The 23,005-nt window shown below is 42.0% G+C and overlaps 1 protein-coding gene across 6 annotated transcripts in view; it reads left to right on the top strand.

Moving 5' to 3' along the window:
- The window catches only part of SLIT2 (slit guidance ligand 2), a 364,058-nt gene extending 341,856 nt beyond the window's left edge, over positions 1 to 22,202 (top strand). For 4 of the 6 annotated variants that reach the window (XM_035005227.1, XM_035005226.1, XM_035005228.1 and 1 more), the window contains 7 exons: positions 1,091 to 1,228; positions 1,337 to 1,577; positions 3,180 to 3,310; positions 14,208 to 14,362; positions 18,587 to 18,878; positions 19,110 to 19,321; positions 20,419 to 22,202. In XM_035005227.1, the coding sequence (XP_034861118.1) occupies positions 1,091 to 1,228; positions 1,337 to 1,577; positions 3,180 to 3,310; positions 14,208 to 14,362; positions 18,587 to 18,878; positions 19,110 to 19,321; positions 20,419 to 20,660 (1,411 nt within the window). In that variant the 3' untranslated portion in view covers positions 20,661 to 22,202. Of the gene's footprint in view, positions 1 to 1,090; positions 1,229 to 1,336; positions 1,578 to 3,179; positions 3,311 to 4,488; positions 5,832 to 7,922; positions 9,134 to 14,207; positions 14,363 to 18,586; positions 18,879 to 19,109; positions 19,322 to 20,418 lie in introns of those variants that run through there. The other 2 variants (XR_004679286.1, XM_035005230.1) reach the window with 2 other exon arrangements.
- Positions 22,203 to 23,005: the final 803 nt, after the last annotated feature.

Raw genomic sequence — 23,005 nt, 5'->3', positions numbered from 1 at the left:
CCCTTGGGTAAGGTCCTTAACCAGTTTGTCCTTCATTTCCCTCATATGTCAAGTGAAATAGTGGACCCTGAAGAAGGATTCAATGAATCCATGACCCTGGAGAAGGATTCAGTGAATCCATGTATGCCAAGTGGTTAGAACAGGGCATGGCACGGAGGACGCGCTCCAAGAACGCCAGGTGTATATTATCTCTGGTTCTTCACCATCAATGCGGCTGGGACCCCTTCTTCCCTTCTGCCCCTAGAGTAAACAAACAAGCTCAGAGCTGTCAGTGGAATTGACCCCAGGAATTTTTAAATTTTTTTCCCTGTCCTACTCCATTAGGTCAGCCCAGCTCTGACATAATGATTATCTGGATTCATTATGAATTAGGGTGTCCAATGTTGACATAAATTTTTTTCATAAAATTCTATTTTATTCCAATACATCCCTTCTCTATGAGAAAACAAAAACATTAATTATTTTTAAAATATGTTTAATATTCTTAGTAAATTTTACAACATAGCATTTTTTTTTTTTTTTTTTTTTTTTTGGTTTCCACTGTTCAAAGGAATCAGAGCAAATGAAAACAGAGAACACTGTAGGCAAAAAGAGTGGGGACAGAGGGAGGGAGGGGAGAGAGGATAGAGGAGGGAAGGAGGGAGAGGAAGGGAAGGAAGGTGGAGGAGGGGGGAAGGAAGAGGGAGGGAGGAGGGAAGCAGAAAAGCAAACATGATAGGGAGAAGGAAAGGAAGGATGGGTGGGAAGGAGGAATACAGGTGCAATTCTGTGTTCATTGGGATTGTGGATGTTCACTATCATCAGAGTCCTAACCATCCCTCCGAAAGATCACAGTGAGAAATCATGGAATAACTTTTCTAGGCATCCATTAATTTCAGGGCTCTATCAGTCTGTTCACGTGAGTTTTGCATTTTTTGCTTTCATTTTCACTTATTTGTATCGAAGTATAGTTGACACACAATGCTACAGTGGTTTTAGGTGTACTCAATAAGTTTGTAAAGACAGTGCCTATTTTTCTAGATGAAATGCACCCCTTTTACTTACTTTGGCTCAGTTGGGTGTGAAACTATTTACATGCTTGCTCAAACAGGTGCGACTGCACACCAGGATATGTGGGTGAGCACTGCGACATTGACTTTGATGACTGCCAAGATCACAAGTGTAGAAACGGAGCCCACTGCACGGATGCAGTGAATGGCTATACGTGCATCTGCCCCGAAGGTTACAGGTAAAAGTAGAAACAGAGGTTTGTATTTAGAGTTCAGTCTCACAGAAAGGCTTCAGCTCATCTCGGCAATTAAGTAAAAACAATGTGCTATTGCTCTGTTTTCTTTAGTGGCCTGTTCTGTGAATTTTCTCCACCCATGGTCCTCCCTCGAACCAGCCCCTGTGATAACTTTGATTGTCAGAATGGAGCCCAGTGCATCATCAGGATAAATGAGCCCATCTGCCAGTGTTTGCCGGGCTACCAGGGAGAGAAGTGTGAAAAGTTGGTCAGCGTGAATTTTGTCAACAAAGAGTCTTATCTTCAAATTCCTTCAGCCAAGGTCCGGCCTCAAACGAACATCACCCTACAGGTAAGCTGTGCCCCCGGGAGCAAGAGCTGATTTTATCCTAAACCACCTTCAACTTCGAATCATCAACATCAATGGTAGTTCATGAGTGATTCTTTCTTAAAGAGACAGTTACCATCCTCATAACACAAAGAAAATGCTCTCTGTGTGAAAAGCTCTAGTTATTCTTCTCTCCAACATTTGTGTTTTTCAAAACTACAGGGGAACCAGGTATTTTTATTCACTACTTGATTGTGAAACACAGAGAGAACAACAAAACATGTTTTGTGCTCTGGTGAATGGGGCAGGGGCTCTGCAAGGGGTGGGGGCTTTTCTTAGGAGACCTGCAGGTAAGGAGAGCACAGATGAGACCACACCTTGACAAAATATTCAGCCAGCGCCTTTGAACTCTTTACACAGAACCTTTAAGAAGTGACATGAGAGGGGCACCTGGGTGGCTCAGTTGGTTAGGTGACTGCCTTCGGCTCAGGTCATGATCCTGGAGTCCCGGGATCGAGTCCCGCATCGGGATCCCTGCTCAGCAGGGAGCCTGCTTCTCCCTCTGACCCTCCCCCCTCTCATGTGCTTGCTCTCTCTCATTCTCTCTAAAATAAATAAATAAAATCTTAAAAAAAAAAAAAAAGAAGTGACATGAGGGCACCTAGGTGGCTCAGTCTCTTAAGCGTCTGCCTTCAGCTCAAGTCATGATCCCAGGGTCCTGGGATTGAGCCTGCTCAGCCAGGAGTCTGCTTCTCCCTCTGTTTCTCTGTTCCTCCCCCCGGCTTTGGTTCTCTCGCTCACTCTCTTTCTCTCTCAAATAAAAAATCTTAAAAAAAAAAAAGTGACATGAATTGAACAAACTCAAATGTTATTGTAAGACTTTTCACCAAGTCACCTGTCCCTTTGAGCAAGTTAGTCAGACCCGTGCCGAGGAGGTGAGACTAGATGAGGAGTTATGAATTCAGGACACATGGGGCATATTGGGGCTGCATGTTTTTTTTTTTTTTTTTAATCTGGTAAGAAAAATATTTTAATGTATTTTGAATTCAAATGACTTTAGCAGATTTCCTATAGATGCCACCCCTTATTTGGTTTACCCTGACACCCCAGTGTCATGAGGAATGGGACTCAGGAAGACAGGTAGGCTTTCTTTAAAAAGCCTGTCTCCCTCCCTTCCAACATTTGCCTCACCAGATTGTTACAAGAAGTACCTAGCGGGGTTCAGGTGTAAGTCCCAATTTTTAACAAATTGGTCCTTTAAAAGCCCAAAAAGGCCAAAAAGCCGGAGAAAAACAGAGATTTTCCCCTGTTCATGCCCTCACAGTGACGAATAGGAGCAAAAAGACCAGGAAATGAAAACCTCCAGCAGAGAAAGTTTTAGGTACGTCCCAAGGTGTTTCCTTAAGTATCTGTTACTGGTTTGTTTTTTAGTTCTTTATGAACTTATCGCATCAAAATAACTTAGGAACAGGTCACCTTTCAAGTCCTCATTTCCGTCTGCCTTGCATTATTACTTTCTCACAGCATAAGGGAAAAATCAGCTAAGAGTAAAAACCCTGCACTGAGCAGTCTGGCTGCTTTTTGGTGACTGTGCATCCTGCTAACATCAGGGTTACTTCCTACCAGATTGCCACAGATGAAGACAGCGGAATCCTCCTGTATAAGGGCGACAAGGACCATATTGCCGTCGAACTGTACCGGGGACGGGTCCGCGCGAGCTATGACACCGGCTCACACCCGGCTTCTGCCATTTACAGGTGAAGGTCTCTCAGTTACTGGTAGAGGTGAAAAGCGGTTCAGTGAGAAGCCGTGGCTCCTCTGTTATTCTGTAATGGCGAGCGGAGGGAATAACTGGGCCATAGCAGCCGTTATGATAAGTGTATTACTTACGGGCCTGGCAGGAACAGATGTCATGCTCAAGTTGGATAATGGAGGAGAGAGTCTCAAGGGAAATTCTTATAAAGATTGTTAGCGTACAGTAACCGGGGGGCCAGTAACGAGGGATACAGCTACTCCCCTCCCCATGCTTGAAGGGGTGAGTGGGGGCAGCAGTTATGGAAATCCATGCTCAGAATAGGACTTGTGTCTCCGACTGCCTGGCAGCCGCTGTGACCTTCAATGAAGGGATGAAGTCAGTCCTCAGAGAAGGCACCGGGGTTTTAAATATCCAACCTCACTCTTCTTCTGCCCGACAAGGCCCTGCCCGGGCTCCCCTTTGACCAAATCGGATTCCAGAAAAAAAGGAATCTGCTGATTGCAATAATATAATTTGCTCATGAGCCTCCCAGGGCCCAAAGCAGGGTGAAGACAGGTGGAGAGTAGCTCTAGAGAAGAACCTGCAAGATACCCAGCACAGTGAGTCATTTAACATTACCTTTCATGCAACGCATATTTACTGAGCACCTACTATGTGCCAGGCACGGATCCAAGCTTTAAGGAACAAAGACCTTGCTCTTAGGGAGATTATACAGAAGAAGCCAATGGACACATACAGTATGTGATCAGTAATGTTATTTAATTTGTAAGTTTTCTAATAATGTAATAAGATTGATGATACTTTGAAGTTATGAAAGGAGTGGTATTCATGGGACATAAATTTTGCTGGAAATGTGCTTTTGGCATAAGATTAACCTTCAGAGCCCTCTGTTGGATCTCAACACCAATTCACCATCATCTTACACCAAGTTACCTAGTTTACTTATCCACCTGTAGAAGTAACTGACACCAGTTGGAGCAAGGTCACCAAGTCATATACGGTCAGTTTCTTTTCAGGCAGGTAGCTTAAATAAACTAATCAGGCCAGTTGCTAGAGAAGAATATGTTCTCATCATTTGACTCTTGAGAAGATCTAACTTTTTAAGTTACATTGAGGTTGGTAACATAATAGGAGCCTTTGTGTCTGGAGTGAACTAAAAGCAAACTTTTGTCAAAACAGGGCCAGACCGCATCCACCCAGTTCTCCCTGAATGCTGCCATGGGAAAATGTGGGCCCCAGCTTTACCAGAACACTTATTTTTGAAGGAAAGGCATAAATCTGGATGTTTTTTAATATAAAGTATTCCGTCCTTTGAATATTGATTGACATTTTTGTTAAATACCGTATGTGGTGAACAAAATGCATCTGTAGGCCAAACATGGTCGGCAACAAATTTCGGGGCATTGACTTGGACATAAAGTTGGAGAAACTGGCCTCTACATTATTGACGTATGTACTTATGTTTCTCAAAAGCCTTCTCATCCTATCTGAGCCTTTATAACAGTCCCAGGAAAGTGGATGCCAATTGGTGAGTCCTTTTGGTGGTGAGCTAACCCACTTGGGAATATATAGAGCATGGAAACAAACACGTAATTACTGGTTTCCAAATGGAATATGAATTTCATCTCCAAATGGTGATGAGTTAATGCCAACATTTTAGATATTGCTAGGCCTTAACTTATGTAGCCTCAATTTGTTTCAGCCCATCAAAAGGTTTCAGAATATTGATTTTGTGCTTTTTTTTTTTTCTTTTTTGTTCTATTGTATGCAACGGAAGAGCATAGAACTCTCTGAAACCGTAGTAAAGGTTCTTGAGGTTGGCTTATTAAAGTTAGTGTTCACATAAAATATACTTAAAATGTTTCTAGATAAGTTGTAGAAACCCACATGGTTATATCACAATGAGAAGTTACCATAAAGAGCTTATTTTGAGTTTTGAGTTTATATTCTTACCATTTTTGCTTAACAAACAGTAGAGCGTACGATGGGATGTTTACAAAAAAAGAATAATATCACATGGTACACTTTTCATTATGAACCAGAAGTCCACTTCTCTGTTTGCAGATCATCTAATGGAGACATCTTGGTTTATGGTTTATGGCATAGAAACCAAGAAAAGTCATCACATTATTTTTAAGTAAAAGAAAAGTAGCAATTACTTGGATCAGGTAGAGAGATGATTGATTGATATGGATTATGTATATAAAATGTGCATATTACATATAGAGAGAAATATATAGATATATTCATACACCATTATGGAATAGAAAAAATGCTTCTTCGAAATAGAAGCTATAGAGAACAATTAAATTATTTCAACACACTAGGAGATTTAACCTTTGACAAGTAAAAAAACATAGTGGCTAAGATATGTTTTCAGATCTAGACTTGGCCAATTACTAGTGGATAAACGTGGAGCAGATACTTAATCTTTCTGTGACTCAGAAATCCTGTCTATAAACAATAATACAGCACATACCTGGTTAGGTCCCTCTGAGGATGAAATTCCAAACTCAGCTCCATGCTCATTTCTCCACTCACATTGTCCTCATTCTCATCTATGTTATAGCAAGTCAGGAAAATTTTTCTGGTATCTCTTTCTGGAGTATAGCAGAGGACTTGAAAGTGTATCTTCTAGCCTTATACCATAACACGAGAAGTACAGATTGTTTACAATGTCTGTAGAGCGCCGTTTGAAAATAACTATCCAGATTACAAATACATTTACTCCCTGACCTATGAAATCCCCCTTCTGGGAATTTATGCTACAGATGGACCTGAAGATAATTGATATGTGCACATGTACTCACTGTGGCATTGCTTGTAAAAACAGAAGTTAGGAAACAGCCCAAGTTTCTATCTAAATAAACTATGGTACATCCACACAATGGAATGTACTGTTAAAAAGTAAAGGGAAGGAGGGAGGGAGGGAGGATGGAGGGGGGTGGAGGAAGTTCTCTATGTAAGATACTGGAAGATTTTCAAGGTATATTGCTCAGTTGAAAAGGAAAAAAAAAGGTGAAACAGTGTCAAAGGTGGATAAATATATATTTTTTTATTTTTATGTATTTGCATAAAGAAAAACTAGGAATAGAGAGGACGGAGTGGGGTGGAAGCAAGATTTGTATATGAATACCACTTTACATCATTTTGATTTTTGAACCATTTGAATGTCATTAGCACTCAAAACGAAAATTGAATAGGGGCGCCTGGGTGGCTCAGTCGGTTGAGCGGCTGCCTTGGGCTCAGGTCATGATCCCGGGGTCCTGGGATCGAGCCCTGTGCCGGGTTCCCTGCTCAGCAGAGAGCCTGCTTCTCCCTCCCCCTCTGCCTGTCTCTCTGCCTACTTGTGCTCTCTCTCTGTCTCTCTGTCAAATAAATAAATAAAATCTTTAAAACAAAAACAAAAACAAAAATTGAATAGAAAAGAGCAGATGCTCTAAAGACAGCCTGCCTTGATTCAGGTCTCAGCTCTGCCATCGATTCACTGCGTGCCATGAGTAAATTGCATAAGCTCTCTGGGCCTCACCTGGTAAATGGGTATAGTAAATCATACTTCCATCTTTGTACGACTGTAGTAAGAATTTTATGATTTGATACACGAGAAAATATTTAGAACAACACATACCAAATATTAAACAATGCTAGCTATTAGGATCATAAAGTTGGAATGTCCAAAATGGAGTTCATTTCCTTTGCTTCACCCAAACCCATGTCCCTGTCACATTCCTAATTTCATTGAGAGGCAGCACCATCTTCTTGGGCACATAAGTGCAATGGAGTTATTCTTACTCTTTTTCTTTCCTTTACCTCCAATTTGAAATTTGTTCCAAGTCTTAACTCTGCTCCTATTGTCTTCTGGTATTTATTCAAATGCCTCTGACCTTGCTCAGGACTTACTAAAATGTGACCTCTGATGACAGGTATTACCTCTCCATCGTTATGGAGAAACCCATCAATAACATGTTGCCATCAGCTTCCCATAAATTGCTTAAAAATTATTATGTTTGGTTGAATTAAATGTTCGGATCTTGATGTGTTTCTGCTTTACATAACATTATTAAAAGTACACTAATATTTTAAAAGGGAGTATTTTTACATATTCTTACACCAGAGAATTTGTTCAGTTTAATGGCATGATTTTATGTTATATAACATTGACTTTAGTGAAAACTCATTTTCCAAATTGCATTATTTAATGTGCTGTTGGAAAATTGCTTATGGGAATAATTTTGTGTATCAGGTTGTCTTTTCAGTTGCCTGGTTACTCTTCAACATGGATGGAAATGGATTTTGTTTATTTTAGTAAATGAAATCTGATAAAATTAGGGGAAAATAATTCTACATTAAGTTAGTTCTATATGTTTTTTTTTATTTTTTATTCTTTTTGTTTTTTAAAAGGCTTCATTTTAGATGTCGGTGTGTTAAATGAATTGACGTGAGAACCATTATTTCATGGAATTATGTCTAGAGAGAGTACTTAACACAGCTTTAAGTGTGTTTAAGAGAACCCAAGATGTAGTAATTATTCCTTCTTCCCAGAACTGAAGTAGCGTGTGCACATTTTCTCATTTTATTTCTTCTATCTGACAGAAGCCCAACATTTCTTATAGACCTGCATACTGCTCACAAGGCCAGCTCTGCAGGCAGTGGTGAGAAGCTATTGTTTTCCAATAACGTGCATCAAAATCACCCGAAAAGTGTGTTAAAGAACAGATGACTGGTCCACCTCTCGTTTCTGATTCAGATCTTGGATGAGCCCCCAAAGTTTCATTGTTACAAGTTCCCAGGTGATGCTCTGGTCAAGGGAGCACAATTTGAGAACCACTTGTAGAAAAGGAATATATTTGAGCTGTGCTCTGAGAGCCCGTGGTGTGCATCTCTTCCCATATCCAAATTCCAAGACCTCATGCTTGAGGTTGGCCTTGATACCAGCCCTGCTGGGAGTACGTCCACCGCAGAAGTCCGCAAATGCTCCAAGTCCGGGCTCTTTTTCTTATCTCAGAGAGCCAGTTGTTATAGATTTGCCAGCACCTGCTGTCTAAGGAATCAGCAAAAACAGAGATGACATAAGCTACTTAACAAGTGAATAAAGTAGAATATCACACACATGCCGAATTTTTATAGTGCTTAGCGAATAGCATAAAGAGCAACTTGGTAATAATGCCATGAACGAATGACAGCCCTCAGATCGGGGTGGAGTAACACATTTTTTTTTCTCAAGTAGACTAATAATTGCCTTTCAAAGTGACTTTTTTTTTCATCTAAATAGGCAGAAACTTTAAAAAAATTTAATAAAAATGGCATGCTTCTTTCTTTAGATTCAGATTAATGTAATTTTCCAAACCAAACAGCTTCTTTGGAAACACGGTCAACTACTGTTTAACAATGAGGAAATCAGGCTTCCGGTTATGGAATGAATAAGTCACGGGGATAAAAGGCACAGCATGGAGAGTATAGTCAGTGTTACTATAATAACGTTGGGTGACAAATGGTAGCCACGCTTGTGAGCACAGCATAATGTTTAGAGTTGTTGGATTACTATTTTGTACACCTGACACTAATGTAACATTGTGTCAACTAGGCTTCAATTTTTAAAAACTAATTAACGTTTTTAAATGTGGAAAAGAGATGAACCATCTTACAAAGGGGCAGGACTGTACCATTCATTGAACAGATTTGGTATTTAGGGAACAGTACAACATCAGGGGACTTTTCCCTGCCAATTGTTAGGTTTGGTTGGCTATATAGTCTCTGGGTTATGCAATTTACAGGTTTACATTAAAAAAAAAGAAAAAAGGAGGAGGGGGAGGAGGAAGAGGAAGCAGAAGAAGAGAATTGAGTCTCATTGGAGAGACAGACAATAGAATACCCTTGGTCTCATGTCCAAGACACACACTCAGCCATACTTGAGATGCCATATGGGAAGGCAGCACTGTTTGCCAGCTTTGGAACTTTGAGCAAGTTACTTCACCTCTTAGTGCTTCCATTTCCTCCCCTAAGCAGTTGGAATCACACCTGTTTTTCACATGTGGCTGGGAGAATTGGAAGTAACAAACATAAAGCCCCTGCTGTCGTGCTCGGCACAGAGTAGGCTCACGGTAATTGGTGATGTTGCGGGTTTATGGCTATTCTTGATGCTCAGATATCCAGATAATGGAGAATAAATGCAAATGTTATTGCCTTATGTGGCGCTCTTACTGTATGTTCAAACGTACAAGTCCCTTTTTATTTTAGTGCATTTTTATTTAAATGAGGTAATTTGCCTCAAAAGTACTTGTTAAAATGTAACTTGACTTGATCCATCAGTCATGTTGTAAAACATCCTTTTGAAAACTCTTATGCACATGCAGTTAATACCTTTAATCCCCTTTGACCTCCTATTCCTTTTGATTTGAATAGGTAGGCAGGGAAATGTTGTATTACCATCCCCACTTCACCTCATCCGGGAGGTAATCAAAATGAGATGACCAGTTGAATTTGTCTGGTGTCTGACAGAATATGCCAACAGACACTTTAAATTTTTAAGGTGAGAAGCTAGAGCTCACACAAGCCAAGTGAACTGCTTCTCTTTATTAAACTACTGAATTACTTTAAGATTTATGCCTGAGACAGAATGATAAAAATGCCACTGTTGATGTGTCCTGCATAAAGAAAGAAAGAAAATGAGAGGCAAGTTAGAGCCCCTCTTCTTTTAATCCCCGAGTTTTTAAGCTCTTTTTCTATAGCCAACCACAAGACCAAGCTTTGTTTTCATACATCCACTTAGAAATTCAAGAAACCAAAATCTCTGCTAATAGGTAAGTGTAATAAAACTAAATACATAATAGTGGTAATAAATTCAATGTACATTCCCAGGGGAAAGGCTCAGTGTTAAGTGGTTCACTTGCAACTCTCCTGAGTCATCAACTGTATAGTTCCCTGGGGAGTAGTGAAAGAGAGCTTATCAATATTTCTCAGAAACCAAAAGGATGTTATGCATTGTGAGTGGATAGGTAGGAATGACCGGGATAGACTGTAAAATTGAGGATGGTTCAGTTGTATCATGTAACAACTGGTGTGTCAACCGCTGCTTTTATTTTAAAGGGCATATAGGCAAAGGATTTCTGGACATCCCCTGGTTAATCTCATGCTTTAGAAGACAGCATGAAACACCGATTTAGAATATTCTTAGTTCTCAAATATTCTATTTAGACCCATACACATGCTGTCATCCTAAAACACAAAGACTCTAAAAATATTAATTTTATAATACCTATCTGTCAGAAGCCATGGTGAGGCCTCAATTTCAGGGAAATATAAATGGAATCAGGCTTAGTGACAACTCTGGCCAAGTTCAGGAATGATCAGATTAGACATTTAAAACTTTGGGAAGGAAAAATATCTAATCAGTCTAAATTTCACTTATAATTGGGAAAATAGAATCCAAATCCATGTTTGAATTCTATATACCTTATGTTTGTATTCTCATAACCTTCAAACACTTATTATGAAATTATTACCTTTTTTTTTTTTTTTACAATTCCATGATTTCTGGTAAATGTACCAATTTGTGCAACCATCATATAAGGTTATTTTCCATAGAACTTTATTCTTGGGCTATTTGGGAGAAAAATCACCTATTAAAGGCTTGTTAGTGGTGAGAGCACATGCCATTGGTATGGTACTAGGTACTTTTCAGGTTTTTTTTATTCTAAAAGTAATGCATGATAATTAAAAACACATACTCTAGAAACAGGGATTCTGGCTTCAGATCTCATTAGCCACTGGCTGTGCCACGTTGAGTACCCTAAGTGCCCAACTCTTAGGGCTGTTGTGATTCTTTTTTTTTTTTTTCGAAGATTTTATTTATTTGACAGAGACACAGCGAGAGAGGGAACCCAAGCAGGGGGAGTGGGAGAGGGAGAAGCAGGCTTCCCGCCGAGCAGGGAGCCCGATGCGGGGCTCGATCCCAGGACCCCGGGACCATGACCCGAGCCAAAGGCAGACGCCCAACGACTGAGCCATCCAGGCGCCCCAGGGCTGTTGTGATTCTTAATGAGTTAAGACACATAAAGTTCTTAGAACATTACCTGGCCTATAGTATGTGCTATGTGATTCTTTGGTCTTAGTATTTGCATTTCCCTGATGAGGAACACAGAGAAAAATGACCTGAAGTCACACCAGTCCAGTGTCACACTAATCCAATGTCACACATCTAATGAGACTTGGGACAGGCTGAACAAGATGTACCTCCCAGCATTGCCTTTAGGATATGACTACTGAAAAAATCCAAATTTTTAAATAAAATGCATATTTTAGATGTCCTTACCTAAGTATGCTTGAAGCCTCTTGACTATAACTGTAAACTGGCTAATAATTACTAAAAAAACTCTATGTTATTCTTGGGGCACCTGCGTGGGCGTTGGGTCCAGAGACCCTATCTCTGGGTCCTGGCATCGAGCCCTGTGTCAGGCTCCCTGCTCCATGGGAAGCCTGCTTCTCCCTCTCCCACTCCCCCTGCTTGTGTTCCCTCTCTCACTGTCTCTCTGTGTCAAATAAATAAATAAAATCTTTAAAAATAAATAAAGTAGCTTACTCTGTTGCACTGCATCAAACCACTGTCATTAGTGATGACATACCAAGATTGATGGTCGAGACCCATGTGTGACCAAGAAACCATTTTCCAGTACAAATGGCCTTTTCTTTGCAAATGTAAAGGAAAAAAAGAGGTCCCACTATTAATATTTACGATTTAATCAAGGTCCTGTAAACCACTTACATGCTGTATATGATCACAAAGGAAAAGCAGTTGTTCACCCCTCTCTATATATCTTCATTTTAATATTTTACTTAAAACTTTAGTAACTTGAACAAGATATGCCCCCAAAGAAGTTATTCTATTTCTGCCAGTCTTTAGCATTATTTTATAATTCATATCAAAAATCAAGCTAATTTCTTCCTGAAGATACTGAAATAATACTGGATTATTTATATGATGACAGAGGTAGTGATGGTGATACTGATATCTAAGACTTAACTTTGCACTTTCTATATCTGGATGTTTCATTTTGCACTTCTTAAAAATCATTTTATACAGGGCGCCTGGGTGGCTCAGTCGTTAAGCGTCTGCCTTCGGCTCAGGTCATGATCCCAGGGTCCTGGGATCGAGCCCCGCATCGGGCTCCCTGCTCTGCGGGAGGCCTGCTTCTCCCTCTCCCACTCCCCCTGCTTGTGTTCCCTCTCTCGCTGTGTCTCTCTCTGTCAAATAAATAAATAAAATCTTTAAAAAAAAATCATTTTAGGGCGCCTGGGTGGCTCAGTTGGTTAAGCGACTGCCTTCGGCTCAGGTCATGATCCTGGAGTCCCGGGATCGAGTCCCGCATCGGGCTCCCTGCTCGGCGGGAGCCTGCTTCTCCCTCTGACCCTCCCCCCTCTCATGTGCTCTCTATCTCTCTCATTCTCTCTGTCTCAAATGAATAAATAAAATCTTTAAAAAATAATAATAAAAAAAATAATAATAAAAAAATCATTTTATACAGACCTCAAATTAATCATCAGAGGGAGAAATATTTATTAGCCTTAACTGAAGAGAAGACTGAAGTGTGTTAGCAATTCAGTAACTTATCTAAGGTCAAACATTTCATAAATGCAAGACCAGGATTCAAATCCAGGTTTATCTGACTCCAAAATCTGTATGCTTAACAATTCGTTGATATTCCCATCCAGTATCTTCCCTTAGAAGACTGTTCTATTTAAGACCACTGACAGTTGGTATACAACTTTATTTAGTAAATGATTTTCATGTATATTGTTTCCTCTGTTGGTTTTACTGGTATAAAGTGTTGGGATAATTAAATTTGTAGAGGGTAAAAATATTCATTGGCATATTAGTATTTATCATTTAAAAAAGATGATATCTGAGACAGGTTATCAAAGATCCCTGTACATGCAGACTCTTACAACCACTTAAGACCAAACATCCAGAGCCACTTCAGATGTTTTCACAGTTCTGCAGAATGGTTTATACTGTGGTCGAATCACAAAAACCTTTTTAATCTCTGTTGGCAAACAAAGGAGTATTATTAGACACCTGTGGTGAGAACCACACAGAAATGTCAGTACATTTTTCTATTATTTTCCAGGCTTGCCCTATTTGCAAATTTAAGTATCAGCACCCAGAAATGTAAGCCATCATCTTATGTAGGGAATACTAGGTATTCACAGTTTCTTTATCCTATGCTCCCATATTTCCATGTTTGAGCCTTTTTTTTTTTCAGACTGCCTAGTCAATATACCAGTATACTAGCTCTTTAATATTCACTATTTATTTTTGACCCCAACTTCCATTTTGCCGTATTTTTGCCTCCATGGTGAGAGGTAAGTATATCCCTCACACTGCTGTGTATGGATCCTGTTTTCTGCGTTGGTCCCGTGCTCATCTTTGCCTGCTGTTAACACTCGTGTTAGATTTATAACCACACTTCAAAACCATATAGAACCTTCCTGCTAACTGTGCCCAACTTCCTCTTATTTTCAATCCCCATTTTTCATTTACCTCAGTTTCTTAATCTTTTTGTTTTTATCCATTTTATGCATTTCCATAAGCCCTCTCAAGTTTTAGAATGACTGCTAGACCTGGCCCTGGAAGAATATGATTGGATAGTGATTAAATGTACCCATTTCCACTTCTCCCAATGGGAAAACAAGCTTAATTTGTATCCATTCCTAAGAAGTAGAAATTGATTGTATCTCCCTGAAATATCTTCTATTTTTAAATAAGCTATTGGTCTTTATCTTTATTAATGCTAGGTAGGTGTACCTTTTCCTAAGAAGTGCTTATTGGGGTTTGTATTTTAACTTCTTTGGGTTCGTAAAAGGAAAATTGAAGCATCAGCTAAGTTACTTTTTCTTTGTAGCGTGGAGACGATCAATGACGGAAACTTTCACATTGTGGAGCTACTTGCCCTGGATCAGAGTCTCTCCCTCTCCGTGGATGGAGGGAGCCCCAAAATCATCACCAACTTGTCAAAGCAGTCCACTCTGAATTTTGACTCTCCCCTCTATGTAGGAGGTAAGCTCTGTTCCAAATCCAGTAAGTCCCCAAAACCCTGTGATTCTCATCATAGACTAATTCTGAAATTGTTGATCCCTGGTGTCATGGCTGTTGACCCACAGTGATCAATCACTGAAAGATGGACAGCAAGGATAGAAAAGAAAGAGCCCTGGATGTGTGTTAAGAAACCTGTTTTGTGTCTGTCTCAACCTATTAATAACCAATGTCATGGTTGGACAGGTTCTTGTGGTTCTTACGATGATTGCAAAGTACCCATCAGCAACAAGCATCAGGAAACTCTGAAGAAAGATTAGAGGTTTATTACTTACAAGACCCGAAAATTACACAGCACACCTGTGGCACACAGCGAGGTCTTAAGGAAAAAGAGAGCAAGTGAGAGAGCGCATGTGTGAGAGCAGGATCACATAGGCCTGGAGTGCTGCTTTTACTGTGTCATGCTAGAAAGAAAAAGAAAAAAGTTCTGTCAGATCTTATCATTCTAGATTGTCTGTGCTACCAGTTGCCAACTCAGAGATGGTAGGAATAATTATTAACAAAATCGAATGATGAATGAATGAATGAATGAATGAATGAACAATTGAATTAAATATTCAGCTTGTATTGGGGGTAACAGGAAATACTTCTGGTTAGCTAAGACGTTAAGGTGAGTGAACAAGGCAGAGGGTTGGGAAGGTGGACTAGGGGTTGGAATGATAGAGTGAAGATTCTGGACTTTATTTGTAACCAACCAGAAGTCAGTTGAGGAACAGGTGAAGAACAGAGATGTGGGCAATGTTCTGAAGGAGCCCAGAGGAGAGGACCCACAACGGAGAGAGCTTTGCTCTATTGGGGGAAAGGAGGGAAAATGTAAACTGGAGATCCGGAATTTCAGTTTTCAGGCAAAGGAGCAAGAAAGCATATGATGTTGAACTGAGTAGCATTGAATTAAATCACATTGGATTGAGGTGAATTGAGTGATAAAATTAACTCATTTTACAGAGAAGTAAGCTGAGGTTTCTGCGCAGGTCAGTGTAACTGATTTGCTCAGCAGGACAGGCATCTTCACAATGTTTGCATTAATTTTCTGCAAAATAGTAATCTTGGGATTCTACATATTTACGTTATCCCTTCAGAGACTTCCTTGAAAGTATTTTTGGAATTATCCTGAAAGTCCAGGGCACTTCTGTATTTTTGTAATTTTCAGCATTTGAAGACCTTAACACTTTGAAAGAATTTTGGATTTTTAGAGACCATTAAAAATCTTGGTTCAGTTCCATAAATATTTATTTAGTACCTACCATGTGCTGGAAACGAAGTTAACGTAGGTATAAAGGTTACAACATTGAAAAAGAAATATCCCTTCTTTGCCCAGGGGAGTGGGAAAAGCCGACATGTCTTCAAGGAACCATAGTGCATTGGAATAAAAGTATTGCATACTAAGTCTGCTCAGCAAGTTGACTGATCTCATTGCTTCATGGGAATCACAACTAGGAGATGCATTTAAAAACAGCAGCCTCCATTTCTTGCCTGCACTACTGTTAACAGCCATTACATTGGGATGGGTAAAGCAAGTCACACATAGATATACCTGTGGTTTGAAAGAAAAGAAATTATACTCACTGAACACATTTGATGTGTCGAACACAATGCTTCTTTACAGTCTTAATCCTCAGAGACTTTAGGCACCAGGTATGATTTTTTGTTTCATGATCCCGAAGGGACAGCCACAAGGACTTTACAAAACGTGTCCAAGTTCACAGAGCCATGAAGTAATAGAGACCTCATTTGAGTCCAGGTCTGGTCTGTCTGACCCCAAAGCCATCTATCTGCATTGCCACTCACTTTTTAACATAGAGCAGAAAGGGAAGCAATCTAGGCTTTGTGGCTTTTTGTTTATTTCTGGACTTGTCCTTCGCTTGATTTATTGTGCTTTCATCAGAAACAATTTCACTGAATCTTTTAAAACTCCTTTACGATGAAGTGAGGGGGGGTGGGGGGGCCCTACAAAATGGGAGTGCTTAGGTCAGAACATTTCTCAAAAAAGGAAAAAGAAAAAGCTTTACATTCCAAACTGAAAAGTGCCAATCTTTCTTAGGATAGAGGGTCTGGAAGAATCCAGATAATACCTCTGTCCATCCAGGCCTGAAGGAAGCCTCACTGCCAGAGAACATAGTGGGCCCATTTCCTTCCAAATCAGAGTGCAGGGTAATTCAAATTAAAAAAAAAATACAATGTAATCATAAGATCCCAGCCCTGAATTCGAGGTGGCAAAGGCAGAAGAACCTGACTTAGCAAAGGAGAGGGACCTCGGTAACTAAGCTCATCTTTTTCTCCAAATTTGAAAACGCACATGTCTGAAAAAAAGACCATCCCGGTGTGGACTTAAAGTCCACACATTTATGATGAATGGATATGATAGAGTTAGAAGAACTTATCCCAGAACAAAGAATTTTCTTTTACTTGGGCTTTCCTGGAAATGGTACATTTCAGATTTTTTGAGCCCGCTCTAGAAAGCAACTCTGTTCCCAAGGCCAGACGGACATGGACCAAAAGTCTGAGGTCATGGAAGTTCAAAGCCAAGTTCAAAGCCAAGACCCCTAATTCGGTACCTGTCGAAGCGTGACCAGGGAGCACTTGCATCAAAATCAACCAAGCTGCGTGTTAACATTTAGATTCCTGCACCCTACCCCTTCCTACCAGTTAGACTCCTAAGGCAGGAAGAGAATTTGGCCTGGAAAGCCGCCTTCTGAACATGGACCTTTGGTGGATCTCAGAAACAATTGTTCTGGTCCACCCACTCAAGCTATGGATGAGAAGACTAAGCCCCACAATGGTTAGAAATAACTGGCTCATGCCTACACAGACCAACAATAAAGACACTGACCTTGAGCCTACCTGGTGGTTTTGTACATCTACCTGTCTGATGTTGGTGCTGCTAGAACCCAAACATGGCTCCTTTGAACAGAGAAGGTGATACAGCCACAGGGAGGCCCCAGCATTGCTGAGGGTCCCGGTCTTTAGAATCAACCAGCCAACCCTCTGGAGAGTGAGGACAGAGTCTTCCCCAGCCTGTACCCTCCAGCCAGTAGCTCAGAGCCCAGGCAGAGTGAGAGGGTGAGCGGCAGGGGGGATCATCAGCCACCCTGAAGGCCTCTGGCTCCCTCCCCTTACCCCACTGCAGTCTGGATGTTTGCCTCGGGTAGGATCCCATCCAGGAACTATTTCAGGGTCTGGCTTAGGCCATGGAAAGATTCCTCAGTTTTGCCAAATGAAGGTTACCAGATGACTGTCACCAGTGGAACTTATATATGCAAAGACTGCAAATTCTGTTTTTGGAGGAATTTCTTTTGTATTCCTGATTTCTTGGCATATGAACGTTTCACTCTCAATTAGCAAGAAAATGAAAACAACGTGAATGAGGTGCTGCCATGATAGGAAGCATGGGTGAGCTTCTCAGACGCCGACCAGCACTGCTGGGCCCAGGATGTTGCCGGTGGTGAGCCGGATTGGTTGCCAGCTTAGAATTTGGCAGGGCTGGGGTGAAAGGTCACTGTGAACCCAGATCTCACCCCCTCAGACTGGATGGACGGAACCATGACCCTAGAGATTGCGAGGCTCACTCATCCACTGATCTGCAGTCTGGTCTTACTGGGTGACACTGAGCATGTCGCCCCAGGTATCACTGTGCTTTCCGGAGCTCGGCTTCCAGGGCGTGTGTCCAGGCTGAAGAGGTGGCTGGAGAGAGCGCGGAGCCCAGATCTCTCCTCAATTCCTGATCTTGCCTCTAGCTACAACAGGTCTGCTTTGAGGTTTTATACATTGATGCCTCCGTGTAAGATTTTATTTGAAACAAATGTGAAAAATTAAGAGACTGGCCGCCAATGAACTTAGTTCTTTATTCTAGCTGTGCATTAGAATGGCCTGGAGCATCTTCCAAAAATCAAATGCAAACAAAGAACCAGCCGTCTCTTCTCCCTTCCCCCACGCTGCCCAGATGAAGTAGGTCTGGGCAGAGGTTCCAAGCTTCAGTATTTCTCTGAAGATCTCGGGTGATTCTAACGTGCAGCCAGGTGGAGGGAGAACCACAGGCCTGGAGGCTGATGATCTCTGGTTGTCCGAAAGGAGTGTCACCCTGACTGCCGCCTTGCTGGCAGAGCTCAAAGGGTCTGGGGGGGTGGCGGGCAAATTGCTGAGGATCCCCCCGGCAAAGAGCCGAACCACTGACCCAGGGTCCCTCTGCAGGTATGCCAGGCAAGAACAACGTGGCCGCGGCCCTGCGCCAGGCCCCCGGGCAGAACGGCACCAGCTTCCACGGCTGCCTCCGCAACCTTTACATCAACAGCGAGCTGCAGGACTTCCGCAAGGTGCCCATGCAGACCGGCATTCTGCCCGGCTGTGAGCCGTGCTACAAGAAGGTGTGCGCCCACGGCACGTGCCGACCCGGCAGCCAGTCGGGCTTCACCTGTGAATGTGAGGAAGGCTGGACTGGGCCCCTCTGTGACCAGAGGACCAATGACCCCTGTCTTGGAAATAAGTGAGTTCGAGCTGCACACAAACACATATACGCCAGCCCTCAAAGCAAAAGCCAGGAAGGGAGGGAAAGAGGGACAGAGGAAGAGGGGAAGGAGACGAGGGGGAGGGGAGAGAGAGAAGAGAAGGAAGTCAGCCCCTTGGCCCCTCTCCTCCCTGCTCCTTCCATCCCCTTCCTCCATTCTTACCCCTCTGCCTAATGCGCGTGCGTTCTTGCCTTACTCCTCCACCGTAGATGCGTGCATGGCACCTGCTTGCCCATCAATGCGTTCTCCTACAGCTGTAAGTGTCTGCAGGGCCACGGCGGTGTCCTCTGTGATGAGGAGGAGGATCTGTTTAACCCCTGCCAGGCGATCAAGTGCAAGCATGGGAACTGCAGGCTCTCCGGACTGGGGCAGCCCTACTGCGAATGCAGCAGTGGATACACTGGAGACAGCTGTGACCGAGGTAAGCCGACCCGCCTGGGCACCACCCTTTGAAGCAAGAGCACCCTCCCCCCGCCATCTTTGAAAAGAGAGAGAAAGGGAGACAGACACACACACAGAGGAGTGATAGGAGGAAACCGGGTCTAGGCATGGCCTATAGTTGCTGCCGTTGATTGATTTCCCAGCGGCATGAAGGCACCAGATGTGAAGTGTCCTCAACCTCCACGGCCGGGATTGACACGGCCTTCAGTGACGTGCCGTGAAAAATACTCCTTTTTACCTTTTGGTGTAGCACATTTACTTCCCTGCCTTCTTACCTTTACCTGCCATCCTCATCCATTTATATAATTAATTAGTCTCTGGCACAGAGAAGAGGCAGCTCATAATTCTGCTCTAGGTTTAAGACAAAGTCACCTTTGACCGTACAGTCAACTGATTTATCACAGCTCGGCATGTAGGTGAGAGGGTTGGAAACGTGCCGACTTGCTGGCCCACCTTTCTCCTTCTCCCCTGTCTGCGTGACCAGAAGGCGCCTCGCCCCCAGCTGGCAGGCCTTGCGGTGGGCGTATCGGAGGGATGAGACCAGAGCAACGTGCCCGTGGAAGCTTTGAGCACATGTCTCTTTTTGAACTGGTTCATACCAGGGTAATTTATGAAGTTAGTGGAATGTTACTGGTATTAAGTAACAGATTGAATGATATTAAACCCCAGGTCTAATAAATTAAATTGCATACTCTCTGAAATGGCTCCCTGTGGTAAACGAAACCAGCTGTTAGTAGTGTAAAAACAGAAGACACGCATTTCTGCAATAAAGGAAAAGATTTAGGAATCCAATTTTCTTGTCAGTCCAACAGCATAGTATTTACAGTCCACATCTATAGTATTCACTTTGCAGAAAATAAAGGCCACCCCAACAACAACAACAAAAAGTATCTTTCAAGGAACAGCAAGCTGGGCCACCCGCCCATTATATGGAGTATAAGCAGGCCTGTGACAATCACACTTACCCATGGCAGACAAAGACAGCACCTCCTGAACTGGCTTGTGGATCCACGGCCCCTTTGTTGGGTACTCACAGCGACTGCCCTGAAAATGCTTGCGCTTCTTGTTCTTTTCTAGAAATCTCTTGTCGAGGGGAGCGGATACGAGATTATTACCAAAAGCAGCAGGGCTATGCCGCTTGCCAGACGACCAAGAAGGTGTCCCGGTTGGAATGCAGAGGTGGGTGTGCCGGAGGGCAGTGCTGCGGACCTCTGAGGAGCAAGCGGCGGAAATACTCTTTCGAATGCACTGATGGGTCTTCGTTTGTGGATGAGGTCGAGAAGGTGGTGAAGTGCGGTTGTTCCAGGTGCGCCTCTTAATCGCGCCCCTGGCCCCTTGTGTCTTTGGGGAATGTTGTCTACTTCTCGACCGTGGTGGACTCATTAATGCTTCATAGTGGAAATATTTGAAATATATTGTAAAATACAGAACAGACTTATTTTTATTATGAGAATAAAGACTTTTTTTTTTTTTTTTCTGCATTCGGGGGAAAAAAAAAATGCTTGAACTAACGCTTCCCCGGTGAGAGAGAAGTAGGAAGAGAGAGAGAACCCGGAGGCCTCGGCCCACGGGTGGGAAGCGTTGCGACGCAAATTCATCTTTGCAACATGCTGAAGACGAGCAGAAGCACAGAAACGAGGGAGAGCCGAGCTTCTGTGTGCTGTGTAACATCAGCACCCAGACCGTAAAGCCCCTGTGGCCTCGTGCCCATCTCTGTGGCTCACGAGGACACACCGAGCACCTGTGTGGGGTTGAGGATGGTTGAGGATGCAAGGCGGAGGCGTGGAACTCGAGAATTCACCGAAGACGCGGTTGAGAAACATTCGGTGCAAAGCAGTGTCCTTGAAGACCTGGGTTCTGTTCGTGAGAGGGATGGGAGAGCTAACGTAACAGGTGTATCTTCCTTTTAAACGTCAGCATGTTAGCCCAAGCAGCACACAGAAGTGTTTATCTACCGTTTTCCAGTATTAATTTTTTTGTAATATAAATGATAAAGGAGATGATAAAGAACCAATAGATTATTGATAAATAAATTAGTAATAATATGAATTTTTGTTTCTATGAGTTCAAAACAGCCCTATACGGTATGCAGTTCCGATGAGAAATATTTATTGTATCAAAGGACATTGTACTTAACATGGTAGGCCATTCTTTTACTGTTTCTCAATGCTTTAATATATATTAATTTATGATTGTCCTGATATTTTTGTATATTTTTCAAACTTAAAAATCAGGATTGGGGTGGGGGGGCTTGGCCATAGTACTAACATAGGCTGTTATATTGGGATAAATATGTGTTGATCGGTTTGTTTACCCTGACATCTGACCACTGGTGTCACCGACCTACTGGCCTCATTCAGGACACCTGCAGAGAGTATGTAAAGTCTATGCGTGAGACGGTCTTTGTACAGAAAGAAGGGGCCAGCCCCTCTGCAGCGTGTCCTCCCAGAACAGAAACGGTGTGTAGCAATCGACACTAGAAAAGTAGATATTTTACAAATTAATATTTCCTTGACATTTGTTGCCCTTTTATCAGGGGCGGGGGGCAGAGAAAAGGCTGTAATGTCAAGAACTGTGATTTTTTTTTTCCAAACAATAAAGCTCCTTTATTACCTTAATGTTCCCATGTTAACATGTTTGCTGCTAAATTACAATGTAGAATTGATAATGATTTATAGTGGACTGTGCTCTTCCCTTATGAAAATCCCAGGGTACCCTGTGAAGATGCAGATGTTCCTTTCCAAAAACTTTTTTTACACAGAAAATTAGATGTACATGTATAATTCAGTGTGCTTTGTCTTTCTCCAGACTAATATCAGTTATACTACTGATGTTTGTAAATTAAACAGATATTTACTTCACTAACAGCTTGGTGATTTTCTTAGAAATTACAAAATATTTAGAGTCCCTCCTTAAGAATCTCTTCATCAAAGTGATACAGAATGGACAGGGAAGGGGGCACCTGGGTGGCTCAGTTGGTTAAGCGACTGCCTTCGGCTCAGGTCATGATCCTGGAGTCCTGGGATCGAGTCCCGTATCGGGCTCCCTGCTCGGCAGGGAGTCTGCTTCTCCCTCTGACCCTCCCCCCTCTCATGTGCTCTCTCTCTCTCTCTCTCATTCTCTTTCTCAAATAAATAAAATCTTAAAAAAAAAAAAAAGAGAGAATGGACAGGGAAGAATACTTGTATCGTGTTGTTGACAGAAATTGTTTTACGATTAGCATATTGTCGCATCAGGGGACTTTGGAATGGCCATATGAAAGAGGTGGATAGAACACATCCTTTGCCATGAAAAAAGTACATATCCAACTAATTTCTTCCAAAAAAATTATAAGGTGAAGTCTAACTAAACTACAAACGGTATTTTTGTTTTTGTTCTTCTTTCCCCTCAATTAGAACCAGATGGAAAACAATGAAAGACAAAGAGTGCCTTTCTCCACAAGCACTGGAGGCAAAACTTAGAACAGGGAAAGAGCATGGGTTATGTGGAATATTATTACTTAAGCACCATGCCGGAATGTCTTCATTTTCCTGTAAGAAAATCCTGCACATGCGCACACATATGCACACATGCACACATGGACACAGATGTCCGTTTATTCATTTTTGCTTAAAATGTCTATATTTTCATTGTATAAATATTATATGGTCTTGGTAAAACATTT

The sequence above is a fragment of the Mirounga leonina genome, unplaced genomic scaffold, assembly GCF_011800145.1.
Source record: "Mirounga leonina isolate KUSES-001 unplaced genomic scaffold, KU_Mleo_1.0 Mir_129, whole genome shotgun sequence".
NCBI lineage: Eukaryota > Metazoa > Chordata > Mammalia > Carnivora > Phocidae > Mirounga > Mirounga leonina.
This window is presented reverse-complemented; position numbering and strand designations above follow the sequence as displayed.